This window comes from Melanostigma gelatinosum, assembly GCF_949748355.1.
Source record: "Melanostigma gelatinosum genome assembly, chromosome: 16".
Lineage (NCBI taxonomy): Eukaryota > Metazoa > Chordata > Actinopteri > Perciformes > Zoarcidae > Melanostigma > Melanostigma gelatinosum.
In genome coordinates this window covers 19,885,483-19,904,543 of record NC_136649.1, presented here as the reverse complement: position 1 = coordinate 19,904,543, position 19,061 = coordinate 19,885,483, and the positions used below count along the sequence as shown (strand labels likewise).

General features: G+C 43.3%; 2 protein-coding genes across 3 annotated transcripts; both read right to left on the bottom strand.

Annotated features, from left to right (window-relative positions):
- Window positions 1-97: 97 nt before the first annotated feature.
- On the bottom strand, window positions 98-10,283 carry foxo3a (forkhead box O3A). Its single transcript, XM_079286464.1, has 2 exons — window positions 9,103-10,283; window positions 98-3,070 (listed from the first exon to the last, which is right to left on the bottom strand). Exons 1-2 carry the CDS (start codon window positions 9,661-9,663, stop codon window positions 1,760-1,762), a joined length of 1,872 nt encoding a protein of 623 aa, XP_079142590.1. The 5' UTR covers window positions 9,664-10,283; the 3' UTR covers window positions 98-1,759.
- An 865-nt stretch (window positions 10,284-11,148) lies between these two features.
- Window positions 11,149-18,731, bottom strand: afg1la (AFG1 like ATPase a; the record flags this gene model as incomplete). 2 transcript variants are annotated; one of them, XM_079286030.1, is made up of 13 exons in its annotated part: window positions 11,149-12,166; window positions 13,063-13,173; window positions 13,249-13,389; window positions 14,126-14,226; window positions 14,334-14,404; window positions 14,501-14,583; window positions 14,668-14,726; window positions 15,488-15,587; window positions 15,717-15,847; window positions 16,998-17,099; window positions 17,196-17,247; window positions 18,210-18,415; window positions 18,599-18,731. In XM_079286030.1, the coding sequence occupies 13 exons, from the start codon at window positions 18,729-18,731 to the stop codon at window positions 12,029-12,031; spliced, it is 1,428 nt and encodes a 475-aa protein (XP_079142156.1). In that variant the 3' UTR covers window positions 11,149-12,028. The 2 variants fall into 2 exon arrangements, with proteins under 2 accessions (XP_079142156.1, XP_079142155.1); XM_079286029.1 differs by having other exon boundaries at window positions 13,063-13,389.
- Window positions 18,732-19,061: the final 330 nt, after the last annotated feature.

Below are 19,061 nucleotides of genomic sequence, written 5' to 3'. Positions count from 1 at the left end.
CTGCAGCTGTGCAATTCCTCTGGAGACAGAAATAAAACAAAGGCAGATCAAACCAACTCCAGATTGTCAGTGGTTCTTTAAGCTTTATTTACAGGCACCATCTCTGATACAGCCAAGATAGGAAGTGGAATTACAACTGGCAATGTCAACTCAGTTCTGTTTCTGTAGGAGCAATAGGAATAAAAGGAGTTTGAATATTGGCAGTGAGTTACTCAAGGTTAATGTAAAATAAAAGGAGATTCAAGTTGGTATAAAATCACCCATGTGAAGCTAGACAAATTATATTTGGAAGCACCCTTGTGCAGAATGTGTAAAATCCTCGAGTGGAAAAAAAAAAAAAAAAGCACAAAATATGTACATCATGGAAAGTAAAATAAATAAATTCAGTGAGTTTCCAGCGGATCGAGATGTAAACAAAAACAAAAGTTCATCCTGCTGTTCCTACAAAACTGCTGATGATTATAGCACTGGTTCCCAACATCTATACACTGTATATCTTACTATTTCCACTTCATTAAATGCAGAAATATTTTGGCAATATATAAATAATGTGGTTTCTTTCTCAAATGGAAAAATGGTTCTAAGATACTACGCAGCCTCCTCTTAGAGGTGGAAACACTATTTGACCCCAGCACCTGCTACAGCGCTGATAACAGAGGGGAGACTACTGGTGCTGCTCCATCTGCAGCCTCTCCCCATCCTCTTATTTATAGCACCAACAACTCCTTCACATCAACAAACGCCAAAATATCGTAGTTGAGTGCCGTCGAGTCTCTAACGGTGTTTATTTTCAATCCAAATAGTCGCACGTGTTCACGAATGTAAATGGAGTCAACTAGAGCTACGTCATGTTTCCTACCAAACACGGCCCTTAATTCTGTCCTAAACACTGTGTACTGAGCCGTGCTTCCAATATTGCAGTAAGTGGAAGAGGAGGAGGGAAGATGGTGAAAAGGGGTCTGCAGCAGAAACACCATTTTATCAAGACTTCAGTAACGCACCTCTTCAGAAGGAACCGAATTCACAGTTATGTCACTAAAACCACGGGGTAAAATAACCATTACGCACGAAAACCACACAATGTAGATCAGTTCACATCTTGAAAACATATTAACCTCTACAGATTGATATTTGGTGACTCTGTGCATCAATGGAAGGGGGGTGGGGGGGCGTTAACATTTAGCCTCTTAAAGAAACATTAAAATAGAAATAAAAAAAGCTAGTCAAGTATCCTCCACTGGAACGTAACAATGTAACATTCTCTGCAGCTTTTTCTGTAAACAGGCCGTCACTCACAACAGGCTGACAGCTGGTTTGGCAAAAATGGTTGAGGTTTAGGTATGAAAGGGTGCGAGAGATGAGAGAAAGCAGGGTGAAAACAGAATTCATCTTCAGTTCCATGTACCACTTAGTGATACTGCATGAGTGATTCCCTGAGACTAACACGAGTAGATGCTTTTCATATAGTTTTAACAAAATGTCCTGTACTTCCAGTCAATGCTGCTGTTCACAGCGCACAGGCATTGATCTTTTTAAAAGATTTTTTTTCCCCCCTCCACTGTGAAGACACCATTGTGTGTCTCGGACACTTATAATACGGTACCAAACTGAATGCCTCACGTTAAAAATAATGGGGGGAGAAAATACTACATGAATAACCTTTTACATAGTTTTCTCCCCTCTAGTTGCCTGACGCAGGACAATGAACCCTAATTTACATTTTCCCGACTTCTTTGTTTTTGTTTCTAAACCCCGATGCTCAGCTCTGACTGAGTTCCTCAGCCCAGCTGTGAGGGGACGTGTTTTTCGAGCTGGAGAAGCTTCCTGAATTTCTGTTGGCGTTCTGGGCGGCGGTGAGGCGAGAGTCGAAGCTGAGGTCCAGGCAGTCTGCGTCCATCAGTTCATTGCGGATGATGGAGTCCATGTCGCACTCGAGACTGCCGTTGAACACATCGAGGTCCAGGTCGGCGGAAAAGCGATCCTGGCCGGACAAACCAGAGCCGAGCTGCATAGAGTCGTTCTTGCCGGGAGACCTCAGGAGCGGCTGCTTGGCGTCTTTGTCAGAGGTTGACAAGCCAGCTTGCCAACCAGGCACTGAGGAGCTTTGGGCCTCACCCGCGCTGGTGTGGTTCACCGACGTGTGGTCTTTGCGGAGCAGCATGGCGTTTCGGCGGGAGTTCTGCAGGGCGATGGCGGTGCTGGCCTGCGACATCAGCGGGTCAGACTGGGTGAGCATGACGTTGCTGTGGCTGTGGGGGTCCAGGTTGAGCAGGTCCTGCAGGGTCTGGTGGTCGCTGAAGTGCGAGACGCAGGAGAAGGTGGTCTGCTTGTTCTCCTGGATGGTCTGCATGGGCGACTGCCGCAGGCTCGTGATGGACGGCGGGCTAAAAAGAGGGTTCGGCACGTAGCTGCCAGCGGGGCTACCCAGACCGCTCCCCGAGCAGCTGAAGGTAAACACTGAGCTGCCCTGCCCGTTGTCGCCGTTCTCTTCCTCTCCAGGAGGAGGCTGCTGGGATGCCGTCAGGCTGATATTGTCTAAAAGGTCATCCATGAGGTTGTCAGAGAGCCCGTCGTTGAGGTTCATGGTACCTGCCAGGTCAGAGAGCCCTGTGGGCCCCGTGGACGGGGACATGCTGCTGGGGCTGGAGTACAGCATCGGGGAGAGGGGCGAGTCGTCATCGGGCACCTCGTCCAGCTCCAGGTTGGCAAGGATCGGGGACAGACGGCCGCTCAGTGTGCTGGCGTTGGAATTGGTCCGGGAGCGGAAGTCTGTCCAGGCGTCCAGCTCGTCGCTGCTGCGGGAGGTGGGACTCCCCGTCCATTTGGAGAGGCTGGAGGAGCTCTCCGAGCTGCCTTCTTGAGCTGCCTGCAGCGAGGCTTTCTTCTTGGTGGCCCGTCCTCGGGCTCCTTTGATGTACTTGCTGTTATCCATCGATACGGCTCGTCGTCGGGGAGCTTTGCCTCCTTTCCCACCTTCTGGGTTGACCATCCACCAGGAGCTCTTCCCCGTTCCTTCATTCTGGACTTTCACAAAACGACTATGGAGGGACAGATTGTGTCGGATGGAATTCTGCAATAAAAACAAATTAAAACAATTAAATGCACGTTTAATGCACAGTCTTCCAGTAGAGCTAGTCAGAGCTAATGGAAACTAGAGTGTGCCTAAACATACTTGGTCACTAAAGTGGATTCTGATATTTAAATTATACATCCCGACAATACAAAACCAACGGGGAGCAGAACAATCAGTTTTGTCAACAAGTGGACAGTTCAGCCACATTTTATTCGGAGGTAAAGCAGAGAGGGGGGGGGAACCTGAATAATGATCCTCGTTCAGGATAATGTCTGATGCTCACAACTAGGGAAAGTACAGTTAGTCAACGCTGAAAGAGGAAGTTGGTCTGTGATTGAGATTGAAAGTCAATTTCGTGACTTTTGGAAACAGTCGCTGTCAAAACAATCAGATCACAAGTTGACTTCGTTGTTCTGGAACCACACAAGCTTCCTCCGCAGATGGAGTCTGCGCAGCGGTCATGGCTTTGTGGGTGTTTGAGTTTGAATACATTTTGAACTCAATTGAACTTTCAATCCCATCTTTAAGGCCAACATGAACAACAAGTTCAGAAAATGTAACATCTGCTGAGGAAGACCATGCGACACACTTGAAAGCTCCAGAACAGCTACTGAATGGAGCTCGTGGTGTTCAGACAATAGTCATTTTGCATCATCGCCTTTGTGTTCACTGCCAAATAACAGACTTTTTTCTGTCAATGCCAACATGTTCCCAGAATTCAACAAATAACTTTGCGAGTACAATTATATTAATAACAGACAAGATAAAGAAAACGATGAGGCTAAAGGTGTAATAAACTGGAATCATCCTTCAAGAGATAACTGGGCTCTCTGTGGGGCTGTCCGTCTGTAGGTCTTTGAACTTTGTGATGAAAGATGAGGAGAAATTATTTGGGGTCCTAAGAAAGAAATTGAGGAGTCACCAGAAGCCAACCTTTGCCCTGGAGGTAGAAAATGAAGACTTTGAAAATCCAACACTGTCGGCGTCCCACAAACTATTATAACCAAGTACTGTGAACAATACTGCAGTGATACTGTGAACAATACTGCAGTGATACTGTGAACAATACTGCAGTGATACTGTGAACAATACTGCAGTGATACTGTGAACAATACTGCAGTGATACTGTGAACAATACTGCAGTGATACTGTGAACAATACTGCAGTGACTTCTCAGGAGCACTTCCTCTTTGCACCTCACACTTTGACCCATTTCTGGCTCTAAAAAAGGTCCACAGGATTTCCCCGGAGATGTTCCCGACCATGTACAAAATTAAACAGCTGGAGCCTGCTGCCGACCGCACCAAGTCACACTGCAGTAGCAGAAGAAGAAATCTCTGCAGTCCAAAGGCCAAGTTCACTGGGAGAGGGTCCAGCATAATGCTCTTAAGCTTGAATTAACTTGAGTAAACCGAGGTCCTATTTAAAACCATCTCAGAAGATTCAACGAATCAAACGCTGAAGAAGCTCAACATACACAAGGTTGAGCCTCACGTTTCCCATGTGGATCCTATGAAAGCAGCTGTGAGGGAAGTTTCCCTCCAGCTTCCTGACGCCTGAGAGATCACAGAGGAGCGTTGGCCGCAGTTCTCCTCTCAATGCAACGAGTCGATGGCCCGCTGAAAACTTCCAAAGCCCGCTCTCAAGCCAATTAAAGGATCAAGTCAACGGGCCAACACTTATCACTTACAACATGTGACACAGAAATGAAACTTCAGGTACTACATTGCTCTTTTCTGTCTTATTTCCACCCTCCATCAGTTAGCTGGACAGGGCTGGTGACTTCTGCTGACCACTCAGAATTACCCAAAGATCTCCTGATCAGCTTAAAGTGCCGACCTAAAAGAAGAAGGCAGCGTGTTTCTGTATTTTTACGCCGGTCCATTTTTCCCACTTCCAGACAAAAGTGGCACTGAGCCACAAGAACATGTGTTCCTACTGAAGACGTACATCTTTAAAGAAATCGTTCAACATTTTGGGAAATACTTTTTGTCGATAGTTATACGAGCAGATTGATACCACTCTCTCGTCTCTACGGTAGATATGAAGCTACAACCAGCAGACGGTTAGCTTAGCATAAACACTAGAAACTGCTATCCTTTTCTTTTTTAACTCGCTAAACAAACCGGCTATTGGTGGTTTTCCCGCCGAACATCGTTGTTTACGTGCTGCTGAGTATTTATAGCAGCAGGATGGTGGATTTGGGATAAACTCAAAATAAAGGCTGGTTTAAATGAAAAGATGATGAATCTTTGATTGTTTGATAATGAGTGCCAAGAAGATGACGAGAGCGCAGCAGTTAAAACACACTGAGGGAGCAACTCAAGAGTGTGCAGACTTTGTTTTATTTCCTTCGTGTTATATTCGCCCTGTGACTGAATAAAATATGGATGTTTTTAGTGATTTTTGCTTTTCTCCGGAGGCGGATGAATAAATTACCCTCATGGAGGCCTCTTTCTCAGGTGGTTTTCCTTTTTTAAGTTGGCTGAAAATCTGCTTTAATGTCCATAAAACAACAAGATTATATGAACAATTTAGGAAAACCCAAACTGCTGCTGCAGAGAGACAACTTTTAACGCCATTGGAATGCTGAGGACACACCTCCGACACCAAATGGACTGATTCCACCAACACCAGTGTTGTTGTGATCAAAGGAAACTATAGAGGACAACATGGTCATAATGTCACTATTCTAAATATATACCAAGTGTGTACTTTGAGGCACAACTGTCTGCACGATATACTTTGAAACAAATTGGGTCATTTTCCGCCATGTGCTTGTGAGGCAGCCAAATGCTTCCCATTTTCCTGGCGATTATTAACACCAAAATATTTCGCGTTAGACATTTTAAACTTATTATATCACAGGGAAGAAGAAGAGCATGTGTTTGCATCCTCCTCCTGCATTTGTATGTCAACGATAGCTGTGTGCCTTGTGTGTCTTTACACGACCACACTATGGTCTTTGTTATGATGAGTTCACTTCTATAATTATGTTAGCCAGTTTAAGTGACAGAGTCTCTGTAAAGCACTTTGGCCAAGTTTAAAAAAATAAAACCCCACTAATGAAGAGACAATCGGAGACAAATATGGTTTGTCGGCGAACATATAGAGATTGAAACTATTTTCAGTTCGGTATATCACAGATCTCTTTTCCAATACAGATTCTTAATAGAGGCCTAAAGTCCTGGTGCCAATTAACAGCAAACACAAATCGCTGATAAATCGATTAGTTGTATGACAGAAAGATAAGTGGCAATTATCTTCATAACTTGGTTGTTTCCATAAAAAATGAAATACCTCGTTAGAACTTTAGTTTGCTGCTTTTTTCATTTCATATCTTTGGGTTTTGAACCGTTGGTCACCTTTGAACACTGATCGACAAGTTTCCCTATTTTCTGACATTTAACAGACTAAACAATCGATTGCTTAAATGAAACCATCGTGTGATGATCTATCGATAGTGAAAATAATCGATCCAGCACAACGGAGGGATGCGTCCCTATTTTCAGCAGGATTTGAGTGACGACAAGTTCTAACTAATCAACATGAGAAAGAGTAATCATGTTCATGGATGTTTTCCTGAAGAACCGCCTCCCATGATACCCAATATCACATGCATCAACTGAGCCTGAACAGCTTCAGTCTGTAAATGCTCAAGTTGACAGACTTTATCTTTTAGAAAGAAGTCATTAGGAACACAGTTGACACCATAAAAGCACCACCTGTCCTGTTCAGCCTCATGAAATCCAATACAACAGCCCGGCAATAAACAAATAAACCTCTGGGACACTTTGAGTCTGGTTGAGCTTGTCCAGAGGGGTTTCATTCAACTCGGTGGTCTTTCATTAGGCCGTAACTTGTAGTGTTGCTGTGTTAGATGGTATTACGTTACAGCCGGTGGATGGAATAGCAGATACACTTTGCAGTACGACACCGTACAGAACAATAAAACACAATCTACAACCTCAAAAACGTCCACAGAACTCAATCGACCCTCTGATGCAAAATGTTATCTGTTACAGGAATGCTGAATGTTGTTATGCTACACAGGGGATGCTATTCTTGCGTCCACCCCTCCTGTATACAGGTAGTTAATGTTTGCTGTGGATACACAAACACAACAGTCCTGCAATGTTCTGGATGGTAAAAATAAAGTCTGATGTAAAAAGCTAAAGCTGCCTCTGAACACAACGATCCAGTGGATGCTGTTGCATCTTTAAAGCTCCAGCGACGCGCTACGTTTTCCGACTGCTGCACAGGTAGATGCAGTAGGAGCCATGCAGCGTTAAAAAAAAAAGATAAATCACAAAGTGCAACTCCTGCCTGCCCCTCCCCCATGCAGTCACACAGCAGCTCTGCAGCACCCTTTGAGCAGAGCGGGGACTGGAGCAATGCCAGTTTAGCCGGAGCCAGATCCAAAGAGAAACACTGAGCTTCTCTCACACTGCTACACATTGACCTACATCATTTATAGTCAGCTGATTGATTCTTGTGTGCGGGCCACGTGGGAAAAAAAAGACAGTGGCACACAGTGGGGGTGGGGGGGGGGGGGGGGGCAGTGTGTATATGTTGTTTGGATTCACAGCAGCGAGGAGATTTAACCTCGTGTTGGAGCTGCAGACGACGGTTGTCGTTGCGTCTGGCGTGGAGAAGTGTGGCAGGTCACGAATTTACGACCTCTCAGTCCCGACCATCAACACCTCTGGAGGACTTGATTTTTTTTTCTGCTTTTTGCACACAGCCTCTCATGCAGATGACCACCCTTTTAGGCTGATTGCTGAATGTCACAGCTACAAAGCATCTCCCAGGAAATGCTGATGTCAGCACTTCTTCTGAAACCCTAACATTAACCCTTTCCTCTGCGAGAACAATTCCTGCCCCTGAAAACACAAATAGAACACAAACAGACAAGGCCTTAAGATTTACTTTCTGCACAAAATAACAGAGTCCACTAAATTAAATACCACCAATGGTTCCAATGACACGTTTTGTTTGTACAGCTGATAAACTCTAGATACTTCTGACCGTTACGTCCCACACTGCTTCTTTGTTTTTGTAAAACGGTGTGTATTACTGAGAGTTTAAATAAAGAAAATATTATGGGTAAAAAGGCAAACAGTTAACCATCAACCACCTCCAACACTTGCTTCATTTATGCAGATGCGGCACAATGTAGATCCCTGGAGGTCATGTATTCACTCAAACGCTTCCTGTGATACACGCTTCTATCCGCCAAATGAATGTGCTGATTACCAGTCAAATGTAACAAGCATGCAAAACATGAATGAAAACTGATCTCCACTAATCTCGCGTATTAACTAGCCAGCTGATGCTGTGCAGATGAATCAGTTATTAGCGTCAACGCACAGCTTATATTTTGTTGTTCCCGTCAACACGTCGCATCATGATGTTGAGCTTTATAGCACAATCTTGACCGTTGCTGTGATTTACCCACGAAGAAACTCGCTGATTTGCATCCCACAGTTGTGCAGGATTACAGACCTATTTCCAGAGTTTTGCAACCCCCCCCCCCCCTCCTAAATCCTGCAAAGCTCAAAGCTTTCATCAGACTTGATTCCATGACAGATGAATTGGTTTTACAACTAATCCTTGAAATCAAACAGAAGTTGGGCCCCGCTGGAGCGTGTAAGAAAGCTCCGTGCTGCAGTGTGTCTGAAAGTGAAATCAACTTTGCATTGCCTGTTTTCAGTCTCTGATTTGGTTTTAGGCGCAGAACTAATAGTGTGTGTCGTTTGATGCACACACTCTTACAACTGTACCTTTACATTTGGACTGCAACTCGGCTCATTTTACACCATGTGCTTGTCAGGCAGTCCCCCATCCCCCTGCTGCTTATTTATATGCCTTATAATAAACCTAAAATCATCCTTGGTGTGTGCACATAACCTGTGTTTGCACCCTCCTCCTCCCTCTCTACATTAACCATGGCTGTGTGCTCTGTGTGTCTTTACATGACCACAGAGTGGTCTTTGTTATGACGTCAGCACCAGCATGTCACTGCTCACCTTCCAGCCAGCAGAGCTATTGCTGTCGCCTTTGTCCTTGAAATATGGCACAGACCTCACCATCCAGTCATAGATTTGGGACAAGGTCAGCCTTTTCTCTGGGGAGCTCTCGATGGCTTGCGTAATGAGGTCTGCATAGGAGTAGTTGCCCCAGGCGTTCCTGCGGGCGGAGGACTTCCTCAGCTGCTGGGAGGCAGAGCCGCCCAGAGCCGCGGCGGGGGTCTGCGCCGAGGAAGGCGAACCATCGGCGGCCTCCTCCCTGCAGGGGCCGCGCTGGTCCTCCACAGGGTGGGAGACGGAGCTCCTGGCAGACAAGCGAGACTTAACACCACAACCACCGCTGGCTTTCTGAGCATCGCCGCTCTCCGCACCGCAACCCTCGTGCTCATCATCCTCTTCTTCGGGGATTACGTCAGTGTCATTTGTTCCGGGCTTGTCCGCGCCAGACTCCGGACGGGGCAGGGGCCAAGTGCAGGACCGTGGCCGCTTCTGGGGCTCGAAATCCGGATCTATCTCAACGTTGGAGGGGGACTCGTCGCCGTGGCGCAGCGCCTCAGCCATGTTAATCGCAATATCTCGGTCGCTGCACAAAGGGTTATAATTCACTCGGGTCGCATTCCATCAATGTTGCGCGCAGGCTTCAGAGACCGTTCATTTACCTATGCACGGTATGCAAATGTCCAGCCCGCAGCCCAGTCCCAGCACGTGTCTGTCTCTCTGTCCTCCCGCAAGGCGTCTATCCGCAGCACACAGGAGCTGATCGGGCTGACCAGCGTTAACAGAACATCGCCTTTTCTCGCGCACAGCCCACACCCTGGCCAGCATGCATTGCAATTTCGCGAAATGCGAGGTTAAAGATGGGAAGAGTCGGCGGAGAGTGTTCCTTCACACGCGCCCGCGTCCTGCGCCGCGATACTGCAAACGTGCATGCCAGAGAAAATGAAAAATGACTTCGCCTAATGCCACCACACCAGCGTTATCAGTCCGCACACAGCTGCCATCTTGACCGTTTCCCTTCGCAAATTCTTTATCATCCGCGCAGAGCTGCCAGTCCGCCTGTTCAGTGCGCTGCTGTCCAGAGACCATCGAGGCGGTGATAGCTTTCACGAGGCCCTGCAGCGTTCTTTAAAGAAAAAAAGGGAGGGGACAGTGGGGGCTACTGGAGAAATGTGTCGTGGCTCAAATCCACCCTAGCTACAAAAACATAACGATGCATCGTCGCCGTTCATCGGTGGCATGTTGAACAGACGTGCACGGTGTCCTCCGTGTGGCCGGCAGCGTGCAAACGTTCATTCAATCTGCTGCAGCTGCTGCACACGAGTCCGAGAGAAGGAAAGCCTCACGAGCCTGCCTCACGAGCCTGCCCCCCTCCTCCTCCTCCTCCTCCTCCTCCTGGACGGCACTGGAGTTAAAGTGACAGTATGGAGACGTCCGCAGGCCAGTGACATCACTCACTCACTCACGCACGCACGCACGCGTGTTTGTGTCAGTGCGCGCGCGCGCGTGCGTTTATATGACCAGAGGAATTTCTTTAAGACAGTAAAGCTGAAGTAGTCTCCTGTTATTTGTCTTACATAAATCAATGAAGTAGATGAAAACATTAGTCTGGAATATTATTGCTGCTACAAGATTAAAGTTGCAACCAAGACCATAACCAGTATGTTTAAAAAAACACTGAGGACATTCAGTTTGTATAATAAAAATCACTTCTAATTTCTTTTTTAATTCTAAGTTTTTTAATCAAATGTATCGTTAATACAAGTCCTTCATTGTGTTAAAACGTCTCAATTACTGCACTCGTACTAAACAGATATTAACAGCTCGTTTCAAAGGACGCCCCACATTACTAGGAGTACAACTATAGTGGATCAATTCTGCAACTTATATATATATATATATGTATCTATTGATCTGTTAAATCTTTAAAATAATAATCTACACAAAATGAAATCTTCCTTTAAAATGATCCACCTTGAGTTATTTATTATTTTGACTGTGGGATGTATGCTGTATACCAGGCTGCTAAACCCACAATAATACAATACCTACTGCCCTGGTTGCAACATAAATAATACGGTAACTTTTAAAATATGAATAAAAAATACAAATGTCATAAATGGCAATTGTTGTGAACTGCAAATCCTATTTATCAGATTTTTTGTGAATAGTATTTGGGCTAAATAAACAAAATGAATTTGACCAAACAGAGTACTTTGAGTAGCAGTTAACCTCATGGACACAGTGGAGTGTTTCGTTGTTGCAAGTTAAAATAAATACATTATAATTCATAGTTGAATGCAGTTATATCCTCCAACACAAACATCTTTAAAAAGTCTTAAGATTTTGTTTCTGCACAAACTAACGCAGATTCCATTAAATGAAATACCACCAACTGTCTGTCGGTTTCAATAACATTTTGTTTGTTTGTAGAGCGGATAAACTCTCCCGTCGCACACTGCTTCTTTGTTTCACGGCTTTTAATCTCTGAATCTATCTGCCGCCACTGTATTCAGGCTTGCATAAGAATCATAAACAACTCATTGAGATGCTTTACATTTTCAAGAGAGGCCGGATTAATATGTCCCTTAAATCTTCATAAAAGTCCTTTGGGAATCCATTTCCAGAAGCTGTCCAGCTCTTTCCCACAGATTTATAAAAGTAAATACAATTGGACCACTATATAATGGAGTTAAAAGCAATATGACACCCTAAAGTTCATATTAAAACTGATCCGGAAAGTGCAATGGCGCAATAAAGTCATAGAAGGCCTTAAGATTTCAATAAATATTCCCTGTACCAACATTTGCACACATACTGTTGAGCGGTCCCGCTGGGTTTGTGCTGGAGAAGATGAGTAGGAGTAGTGTTCTCAGAGAGGAGTACAGTTTATGGAGGTTGCGTAACACGGTCCACTTTTCAAAAAACGTTACACCTGTGATTTAGAGCTTCGGTCTCCTTCCAACCAATATTCTTCTGTCTGCATCTCTGTGAGGCGAGACACGGTCCTCTGGAAGGCGAACATCTCCTCCTCTCCACTGAAGATGGACAGACTGCTGGCTTCATCCTGTTGAACAATTCAATCGTTCAGTGGAACTCCAGATGCTGAGTTCTTGAGGCGATGTGCACTTCCTCATCGTTACACAAATATGAATTCTTCATCTTTACGTTTAAAACCGTCCCTTGATATGTTTCATTTGTTTTCATGTTTTTTTCAGACTCTGAAGAAACATTTCATTTAAAAAAAAAAAGAAATGTTTTGTGGGACATTTTATTCGAGTGTTCGCAGAAAGACAACAGGAAATGCGGGAGAGAGATATGCAACAAAGGTCGGCAGGTTGACCCTCAACATTTCAACTATTATTTACAGCTGAAATTAAAAAATGTAAAATGTAATAAACGTGTATATACGCCAGAAAATTGGTGATCTCAACCATCCTTTTGAAAAACAAAGTAACCAGCATCATGAAACAAGTTAATATGAGGCAATCGTTGCACTACAGTATCAACTAAATGGCGCTTGCTAGTATAAAAGTTATATTTTTATTCCTGTTTGTTTGTTTATCAGTTATTTAGCAGAATATCCCCAAAACTTAAGAGATTTCAATGACATTTGGTGTAAAGGAAAATCTGTGGATTCATGGTTTACGTAACGTTGACAGATTTCTCTACATACAGTCTAATGCCAAAACAAAACTAGATGCAGTGTAGAAATGACTGATTTCCATTATTAAAGTCGTACATTTAGCGGAGGGCTTACTTGATTTGAGATTGAATAAGCAAAGGCTGAAGTAGTGCTGAAGACGGTTTTTCACTGACTAACTTCAGCTTTGTGTTTTAATCTCCGTTCACTGACGGCCGACGGCCTCAGCCGGATTAATCATCTACTTCACGACTAAAGGTCCACACCCAACATGACAAAAAACAGGTTTACTTTCTGAAACAGAGTCGGCGCTCTCTCACCCTCTTCAGCCCCAGATCGTCCATCAGAATGTGGCTCTCGTCATGGCCGTGCTCACCGTGGTGTACGAAAATATCATCCAGTGGATGATCGGCAAGAATCACCACCCGCACCTGAACGGAGACAGACTTATCATCAACCAAAGAGCTGCGGTTTGGTGTTTCAGCGGAGGTAAATAAGCGCTTCACCTTGTGGTTGTAGAGAGCGTCCACGAGCGTTATGAGCCGCCTGGCTTGACTTTTCTTGTTCAGCGTCAGCAGAGGAATGCGTCGGATGAAGACGGTGTCGAACAGCCTGGATATCTCCAGGTAGTCACTGGCCCCTACAGGCTGAAACATTTACAGTCAATGTTTTAATAAAGACACACTTTGTCTGAAGATGCTCGTTTACTAGAAACCTGTAGCTTTACGTCTTTGTGGTTATTTGTCCATTTCTTTGGATCGCTTCAGCCGCCGAAGACTCAATCGTTTAAAAACAGGAACTGTTCAAACCAGTTTAACTTTGTTTAAAATGCAGGTTGTAAAAGACACCAAATAGGCTGAAATACAAGGAAAGGTGTATAAAGTCAGAAACCTCTGCTGAAATTCCTGGCAAAACCTTAATGGTTTGTTCATTATGAACGCTGCTTTGATTCTCATGTTCACATGGCTTTCTTTGAAGAAGACGAAGAACAAGAACAAGAAGAAGAAGATTTTCATGCATTTAACCGACAGTGGAGAGAGACAGGAAATGTGGGGGACGAGAGAGAAGAGGAATGACATGCAGCCAGCAGGGACTCCAAACAGACATTCACTGCTCAAGGCATCTGCTCCTCTGTGGGAGGCCTCCGAACCACTCAGCTATCAGGTCGCCCAGCATGCAACTCGATATTTAATAATGGACGTTCAATACAACGACAACAATGAGCAAAAACTTGATTGGTCTGATAAAAAATGCAAAAACAAGAAACTAATTGTGATAAACTGACATCATTGTGGCGTTTATTTAAAGACTTCAAAAGAAGTCCAGACTGATGCACATCGCATAATATGTACATTAAAGAACACAAACGTCTGAGAGACTTACTCTGTCACACAGCTCCTCAAACGTGCAGTCTGCAATGGTCCCACATGCTTTGTTCAGACGGACTTTCCTGTTGTTAACATTCAGAACTCTTGGTCGTGTTACTGCGGAGAGAAACAGTATATAAGTACATCAAGAGTGTACTTTCTGTGGTAATACAAAATACAGTGATTACACTTCAGCTGTAGACTTCAGTCACACGTCCACTTACTGTCATTTTGCTTAAAAGCCAGCTCATCAAACATCTTGTCCAGCGTTGCTTCTCCATCAGGCTCACTGGAGCTGCAGTAAATGTAACATTAAAAACACAAAACATGCAGACAACAGATCAAACCATAGCTGGCAACGACGGACTGTTTTACTTGATGCATTTCTCACAGGAAGTAGAGTTTTCCAGCAGATGGTTTGTTCCTTCTGCGGTAATCTATCCCAGAATCCAGGCGGAGAGTTTGGCAATAATTCTGCATGTGAGAGAGACAACCAATTAACAACAGGTACATTTATATTAAAAAGAAAAAAAATGAGATTTATGTCTGCTTTCTTACCTGCAACACGGCAATAAACGGCACGAAGTTGACTCTCTGCAGCCCGTTTTTATACAAGTCTGAGGGGAACGAGTGGGACTTTCAAACAAAGACACGCCTGCCAAATGTTGTAGTTGTCTCATTGAAAAGAAAACATTGTCAACAATCTTGAATACTTAAAAGGGACTGTTTAATTTAACTTATTAAAACATGTGCGTTGGAAATGGTGTGTAGGAGTGCACAATGTTAGATTTTAAATCTTAAGGAGTTAACTGTATCCAGTCAAAGTTGTGTTAACATGCTAAGGACAAACGAGGGAATCTGGAAGCACACGAAGTCAGTCTGAGGTAACAAGGACACACGTGGTGTATTGACATACTGACTTACAATACAACTTCCCGACGATAGACTCCTTTCACATCGACAGTAGACGAGTATGCCCTTCTGGGTTTAGTATATAGAATACAGGATTAGTAAACAGTGACATTTGTTACGATGTTTACTTTTTTTCTTCTTATATATGTACCGGTAACTTATTCAGTCTCTTTTCCAAAAGCTCAAACCAGAGATGGTGGCACAATGGACAGAGCAGCAGAAGACGGATTTAATGAGTTGCAGTTCGCTGCTGGAGCCGATGAATACTTCTGACCAATGCAGAGTCATGTGTTCCAAGAAGGAAGGCTGAATGTAACCTTTCCCACTCAAACAAAAGCCAGATGTTAGTGGGTGTACGTGAGCTGTTTTTTGTCCAGTGGGAAACGGGCTAAAGTCGAGCAGCAAGAAGAGTTTCTGACGGTATTTGGCCGGACAGAAAACATACTCCGGATCTGTTGTTACTTACCTTCAGGGGGACGATTAGAAGTGGCCACAACAACAACACCGTTCAGAAACAGATTCTCAAAGAGCTGCTTGAGAATCATGGCATCGGCGATATCAGTCACCTGAAATGTGTGAAGCAAATAAATGAACTTTGGGTAAAGCAATGGAAATACACTGTTGAGGTAAAAGGTTACATTCATAAAACAAATACTGTGGGACTCCTTTAAATGTCTCTGTCCTGTAGAAATTACCTGAAACTCATCAAAGCACAGGAGACAAGCTTCCTCGCTGATCTCCTCTGCAATTGGAGCAATGGGGTCGTAGGATTTGGCCATTTTACCTGCTTTCCTCTTTGGCATGCTCTGTTTCAGTCGATGGATCCCTAAAAAAAAATGAAATAAGAGAGCAAAAATTAGTCTTCTTGACTCGCCCGGGTGAGCACAAGTACAAATGAATACACACGACGGCTAGAAACCACCACGTTTGAACAGAATGTAACGTCGGAACTTTTTAGTTTGGAGAGAAACTGAAGTTGTTAAAGTGGTGGAATGAATTTATACATATTTACAATAACAACATAGAGTGAGAGTTAGTTCTATATTTTTAAAGATACTTTTTACTTTATAAAAGAATAACACTCGAGACTTTTACTGGACCCATTTAAAGTGCTTTGTCAGCAGCATGCATATATACAAGCAGTGCTATAAATGTAACAAAACCAACATGTGGTGGCAAAAACAGGAAATATAAGGAAAGTTCAGCAACCACAGCGCTGACTTGCTCTGCAGACTTTGACTGTAGCGAGTTGAGAAGAATTCATCTCACACCAGCAAAGACATGTCACCTCAAAATCTGAGGATAAAATGCTGACAGTGCATAGCACAGTGTGGAGGCTTGATTTCCTTACTGGTAACACAGGTTACATATGAAGTTAAAGCTGATGGTAATATATATATGTATATATGTAAAACACACCAAAATCATTTTCAACTTTTGGCATCAAACACAAACATTTGAATAAGGAAGCACAGCGTCACATCAAGCTGCACTGAGCTGCTGATTCAGTCGGTTGTCTGTAACCGCTGACAGCGGATTTAATTCCTAAATTCACGATGAATGAATACAAGTGTCACCCTTTGGTGGCAACCATTTATAAAGCAGGATGTCAGCTGGATTCAAATAAACTTCTATTTATGCTGAATGTCATGTTTGAAAAGCTGCTCAAGGATGACAGGAATAAAGAAACAAGGTGCTTGGGTTGATATGCTATGCCCTCTCCTCATAAGAACAAATGCCATCGACACCAAATGAATACAAAGATACAAGACATGTGTTTATGGAAATCTGGTTCACTGACAGTGTGGAGAGAAGGTATCTCCTGGCAGACACCTCATCCATCTTGAACCTTTTCATTCACATGTTCGTTTGTGGCTTCACTCAAAAGCGTGAAGAATAATTTGCCCCCTTGTGGCTGTTAGGAGCAGATAAAGTCAACTATTACCATGATGAATATTACTATTAAGAGTACTCACTTTTATGCACGTCCAACATGAAGCCGTGGAAATGAACCCTCTTTTTCTTTTCAGTCTCTACGTATGAATAGAACATGTCCATCACCATAGTTTTTCCTGTGCCTGAAACAAAACATAGAGCATGCGACTTAAGGGGGAAAAAACATGCACTTTTTGTATATTTTATATATTTGTAACTCTGGGGCCAATCTCTCTTACCAACATCACCGTAGATATAGTAACCTTTTGGAGCCTTCGGTTTTGGGAAAAACTGAAAGAAAGAAACAAGAAGGAGGTTCTGGTGTTACAAATAGAAACCCAAATAAATAAACATCTAAAGCAGACACCTCATTGAAGAAACATGTACACGATTCATATCCAAGTACGGTAAGTGAGTTTAGTAAACCAACAAGTTTAAAGTTCTTAATTTGTCACATGCACAACAATTCCAGAGAAGCAGTCGTTGGGAATCAATATGTCCAAATATGTATGGCAACAATATCACAAAATAGATATAATATAGGAATGAAATAAGAGTATCATAAAATACAATAACATGTCAAATATAGTACTGTGATAGACTGGTACTGTTTCTGAAATGTAGAAGGTTGGGCAGTTCTGTAATAAATGTGTATGTCTAATGACAACTGCATATGGACAGGTAACCACAGGATGTAGACAGGTCACACACATGTATATATACTCTTGTTGTATTGGTTTAAATCGTTTAACAGGCAGTAAATAATTGACGATAGATAGACAGATAGATCGATAGATAGATAATAGTAGTGTGATAGACTGGTGCACAGTAGTGATAGAATGAATAAACTTTAATGTAGACAGGTTGTGCAGTAATGTAGTAAATGTATTCGTCTTAATGAGAACCACTTATAGACAGGTAAGAACAGGATGTAGACAGGTAATGCACTTAAACATATATATACTACTGTGAAGGTTTATATAAGCGTATCCACAGGTAGTAAAATAAACATTCAGATATATAATATAAAGATAAAAAGTACTAAAGAAACCAAGATATACTGAGGTTGAACTTTCAAAGACCTCTTTTTAAATTCAGGGGCAATAGATACAGGTAAATAAAAGGGTAAATAAAAAGGTAAATAAAGGAAAAACCAACGTTATGTCTGTTTGTTTAGCTTCAGTGCTCCGTGGCATAGATAGATGTGCATGTCTCTATAACTCTAACTAAATCATTTTGCCAACCAAGGCTACCTTGGAGAAGAAAGACATCTGTGTGTTGCTGTATCCTCGGAGTGTTTTGTGGAGCTGGTCCAGGGTCTGCATCACCGCTTTCTGGTGCTCATCCTCCCGCAGTGACCCGTCTCTGATCAGCCCGTTGTAATGATCCAGGGGCCCACGGAACCCGGCGGGTCTCGCACCGCTCTCCTCCGCTGTCTGTTGAGCTTCCACCGAGTAACCTTTATTAAAACCATAACAACAAACATTAGCTAGATAGCTAGATAGCTACCAGGTTAACTTTAAGGGAAGGTATCATAGAAAAGATGTATTAAAAGTAGACTAGAGCTAGGTCGAAACTCGACTACCGGCTAACTCCTCCAACTCTATCACTATCAACACAACTCACCAAAAACTCGTCTCACCTCGTCTGCAGACGTCTGTCAAAGATTTTAGCAGCTGTCTGGAGGAATATTGTTTTGTCAAAACACAACTAAAGCCCAGCAAAGCTGAGGGTGACATCTTTACAGACAGCGGTATGTAACAGCACACCGCCATCTTGGATTCAAATTTCTTCAACGTAACTTTATTAACACATAACAAACAGAAGCGTGCATCCCCGTCGGCCAGCAGGGGGCGACATTTCATTCAGTCCAACGACGAAGATCCTAGATTTTCTGAGGATATTTATGATATTAACACGTAGACTTCGAGCTTTGGGAATTGTTACAGGCATATCTTTTTTTACTATTTCGTTATACAAAAAATAGACAAAATAATCTATAAAAAGAATCATCAGTTTCTGTAGCTTAATTCCAAACACAACACACACACTACACCTGATCTGGCATAATATAGACATATGACTATACCCAAGTGTGGCAGCAT

Excerpts from the sequence above, each read along its gene's own strand:
- foxo3a (XM_079286464.1), bottom strand. The coding sequence starts at position 9,663 with ATGGCTGAGGCGCTGCGCCACGGCGACGAGTCCCCCTCCAACGTTGAG. Across the intron at positions 3,071-9,102 it reads ATAGCTCTGCTGGCTGGAAG|AATTCCATCCGACACAATCT; the intron begins GTGAGCAGTGAC and ends TTTTTATTGCAG.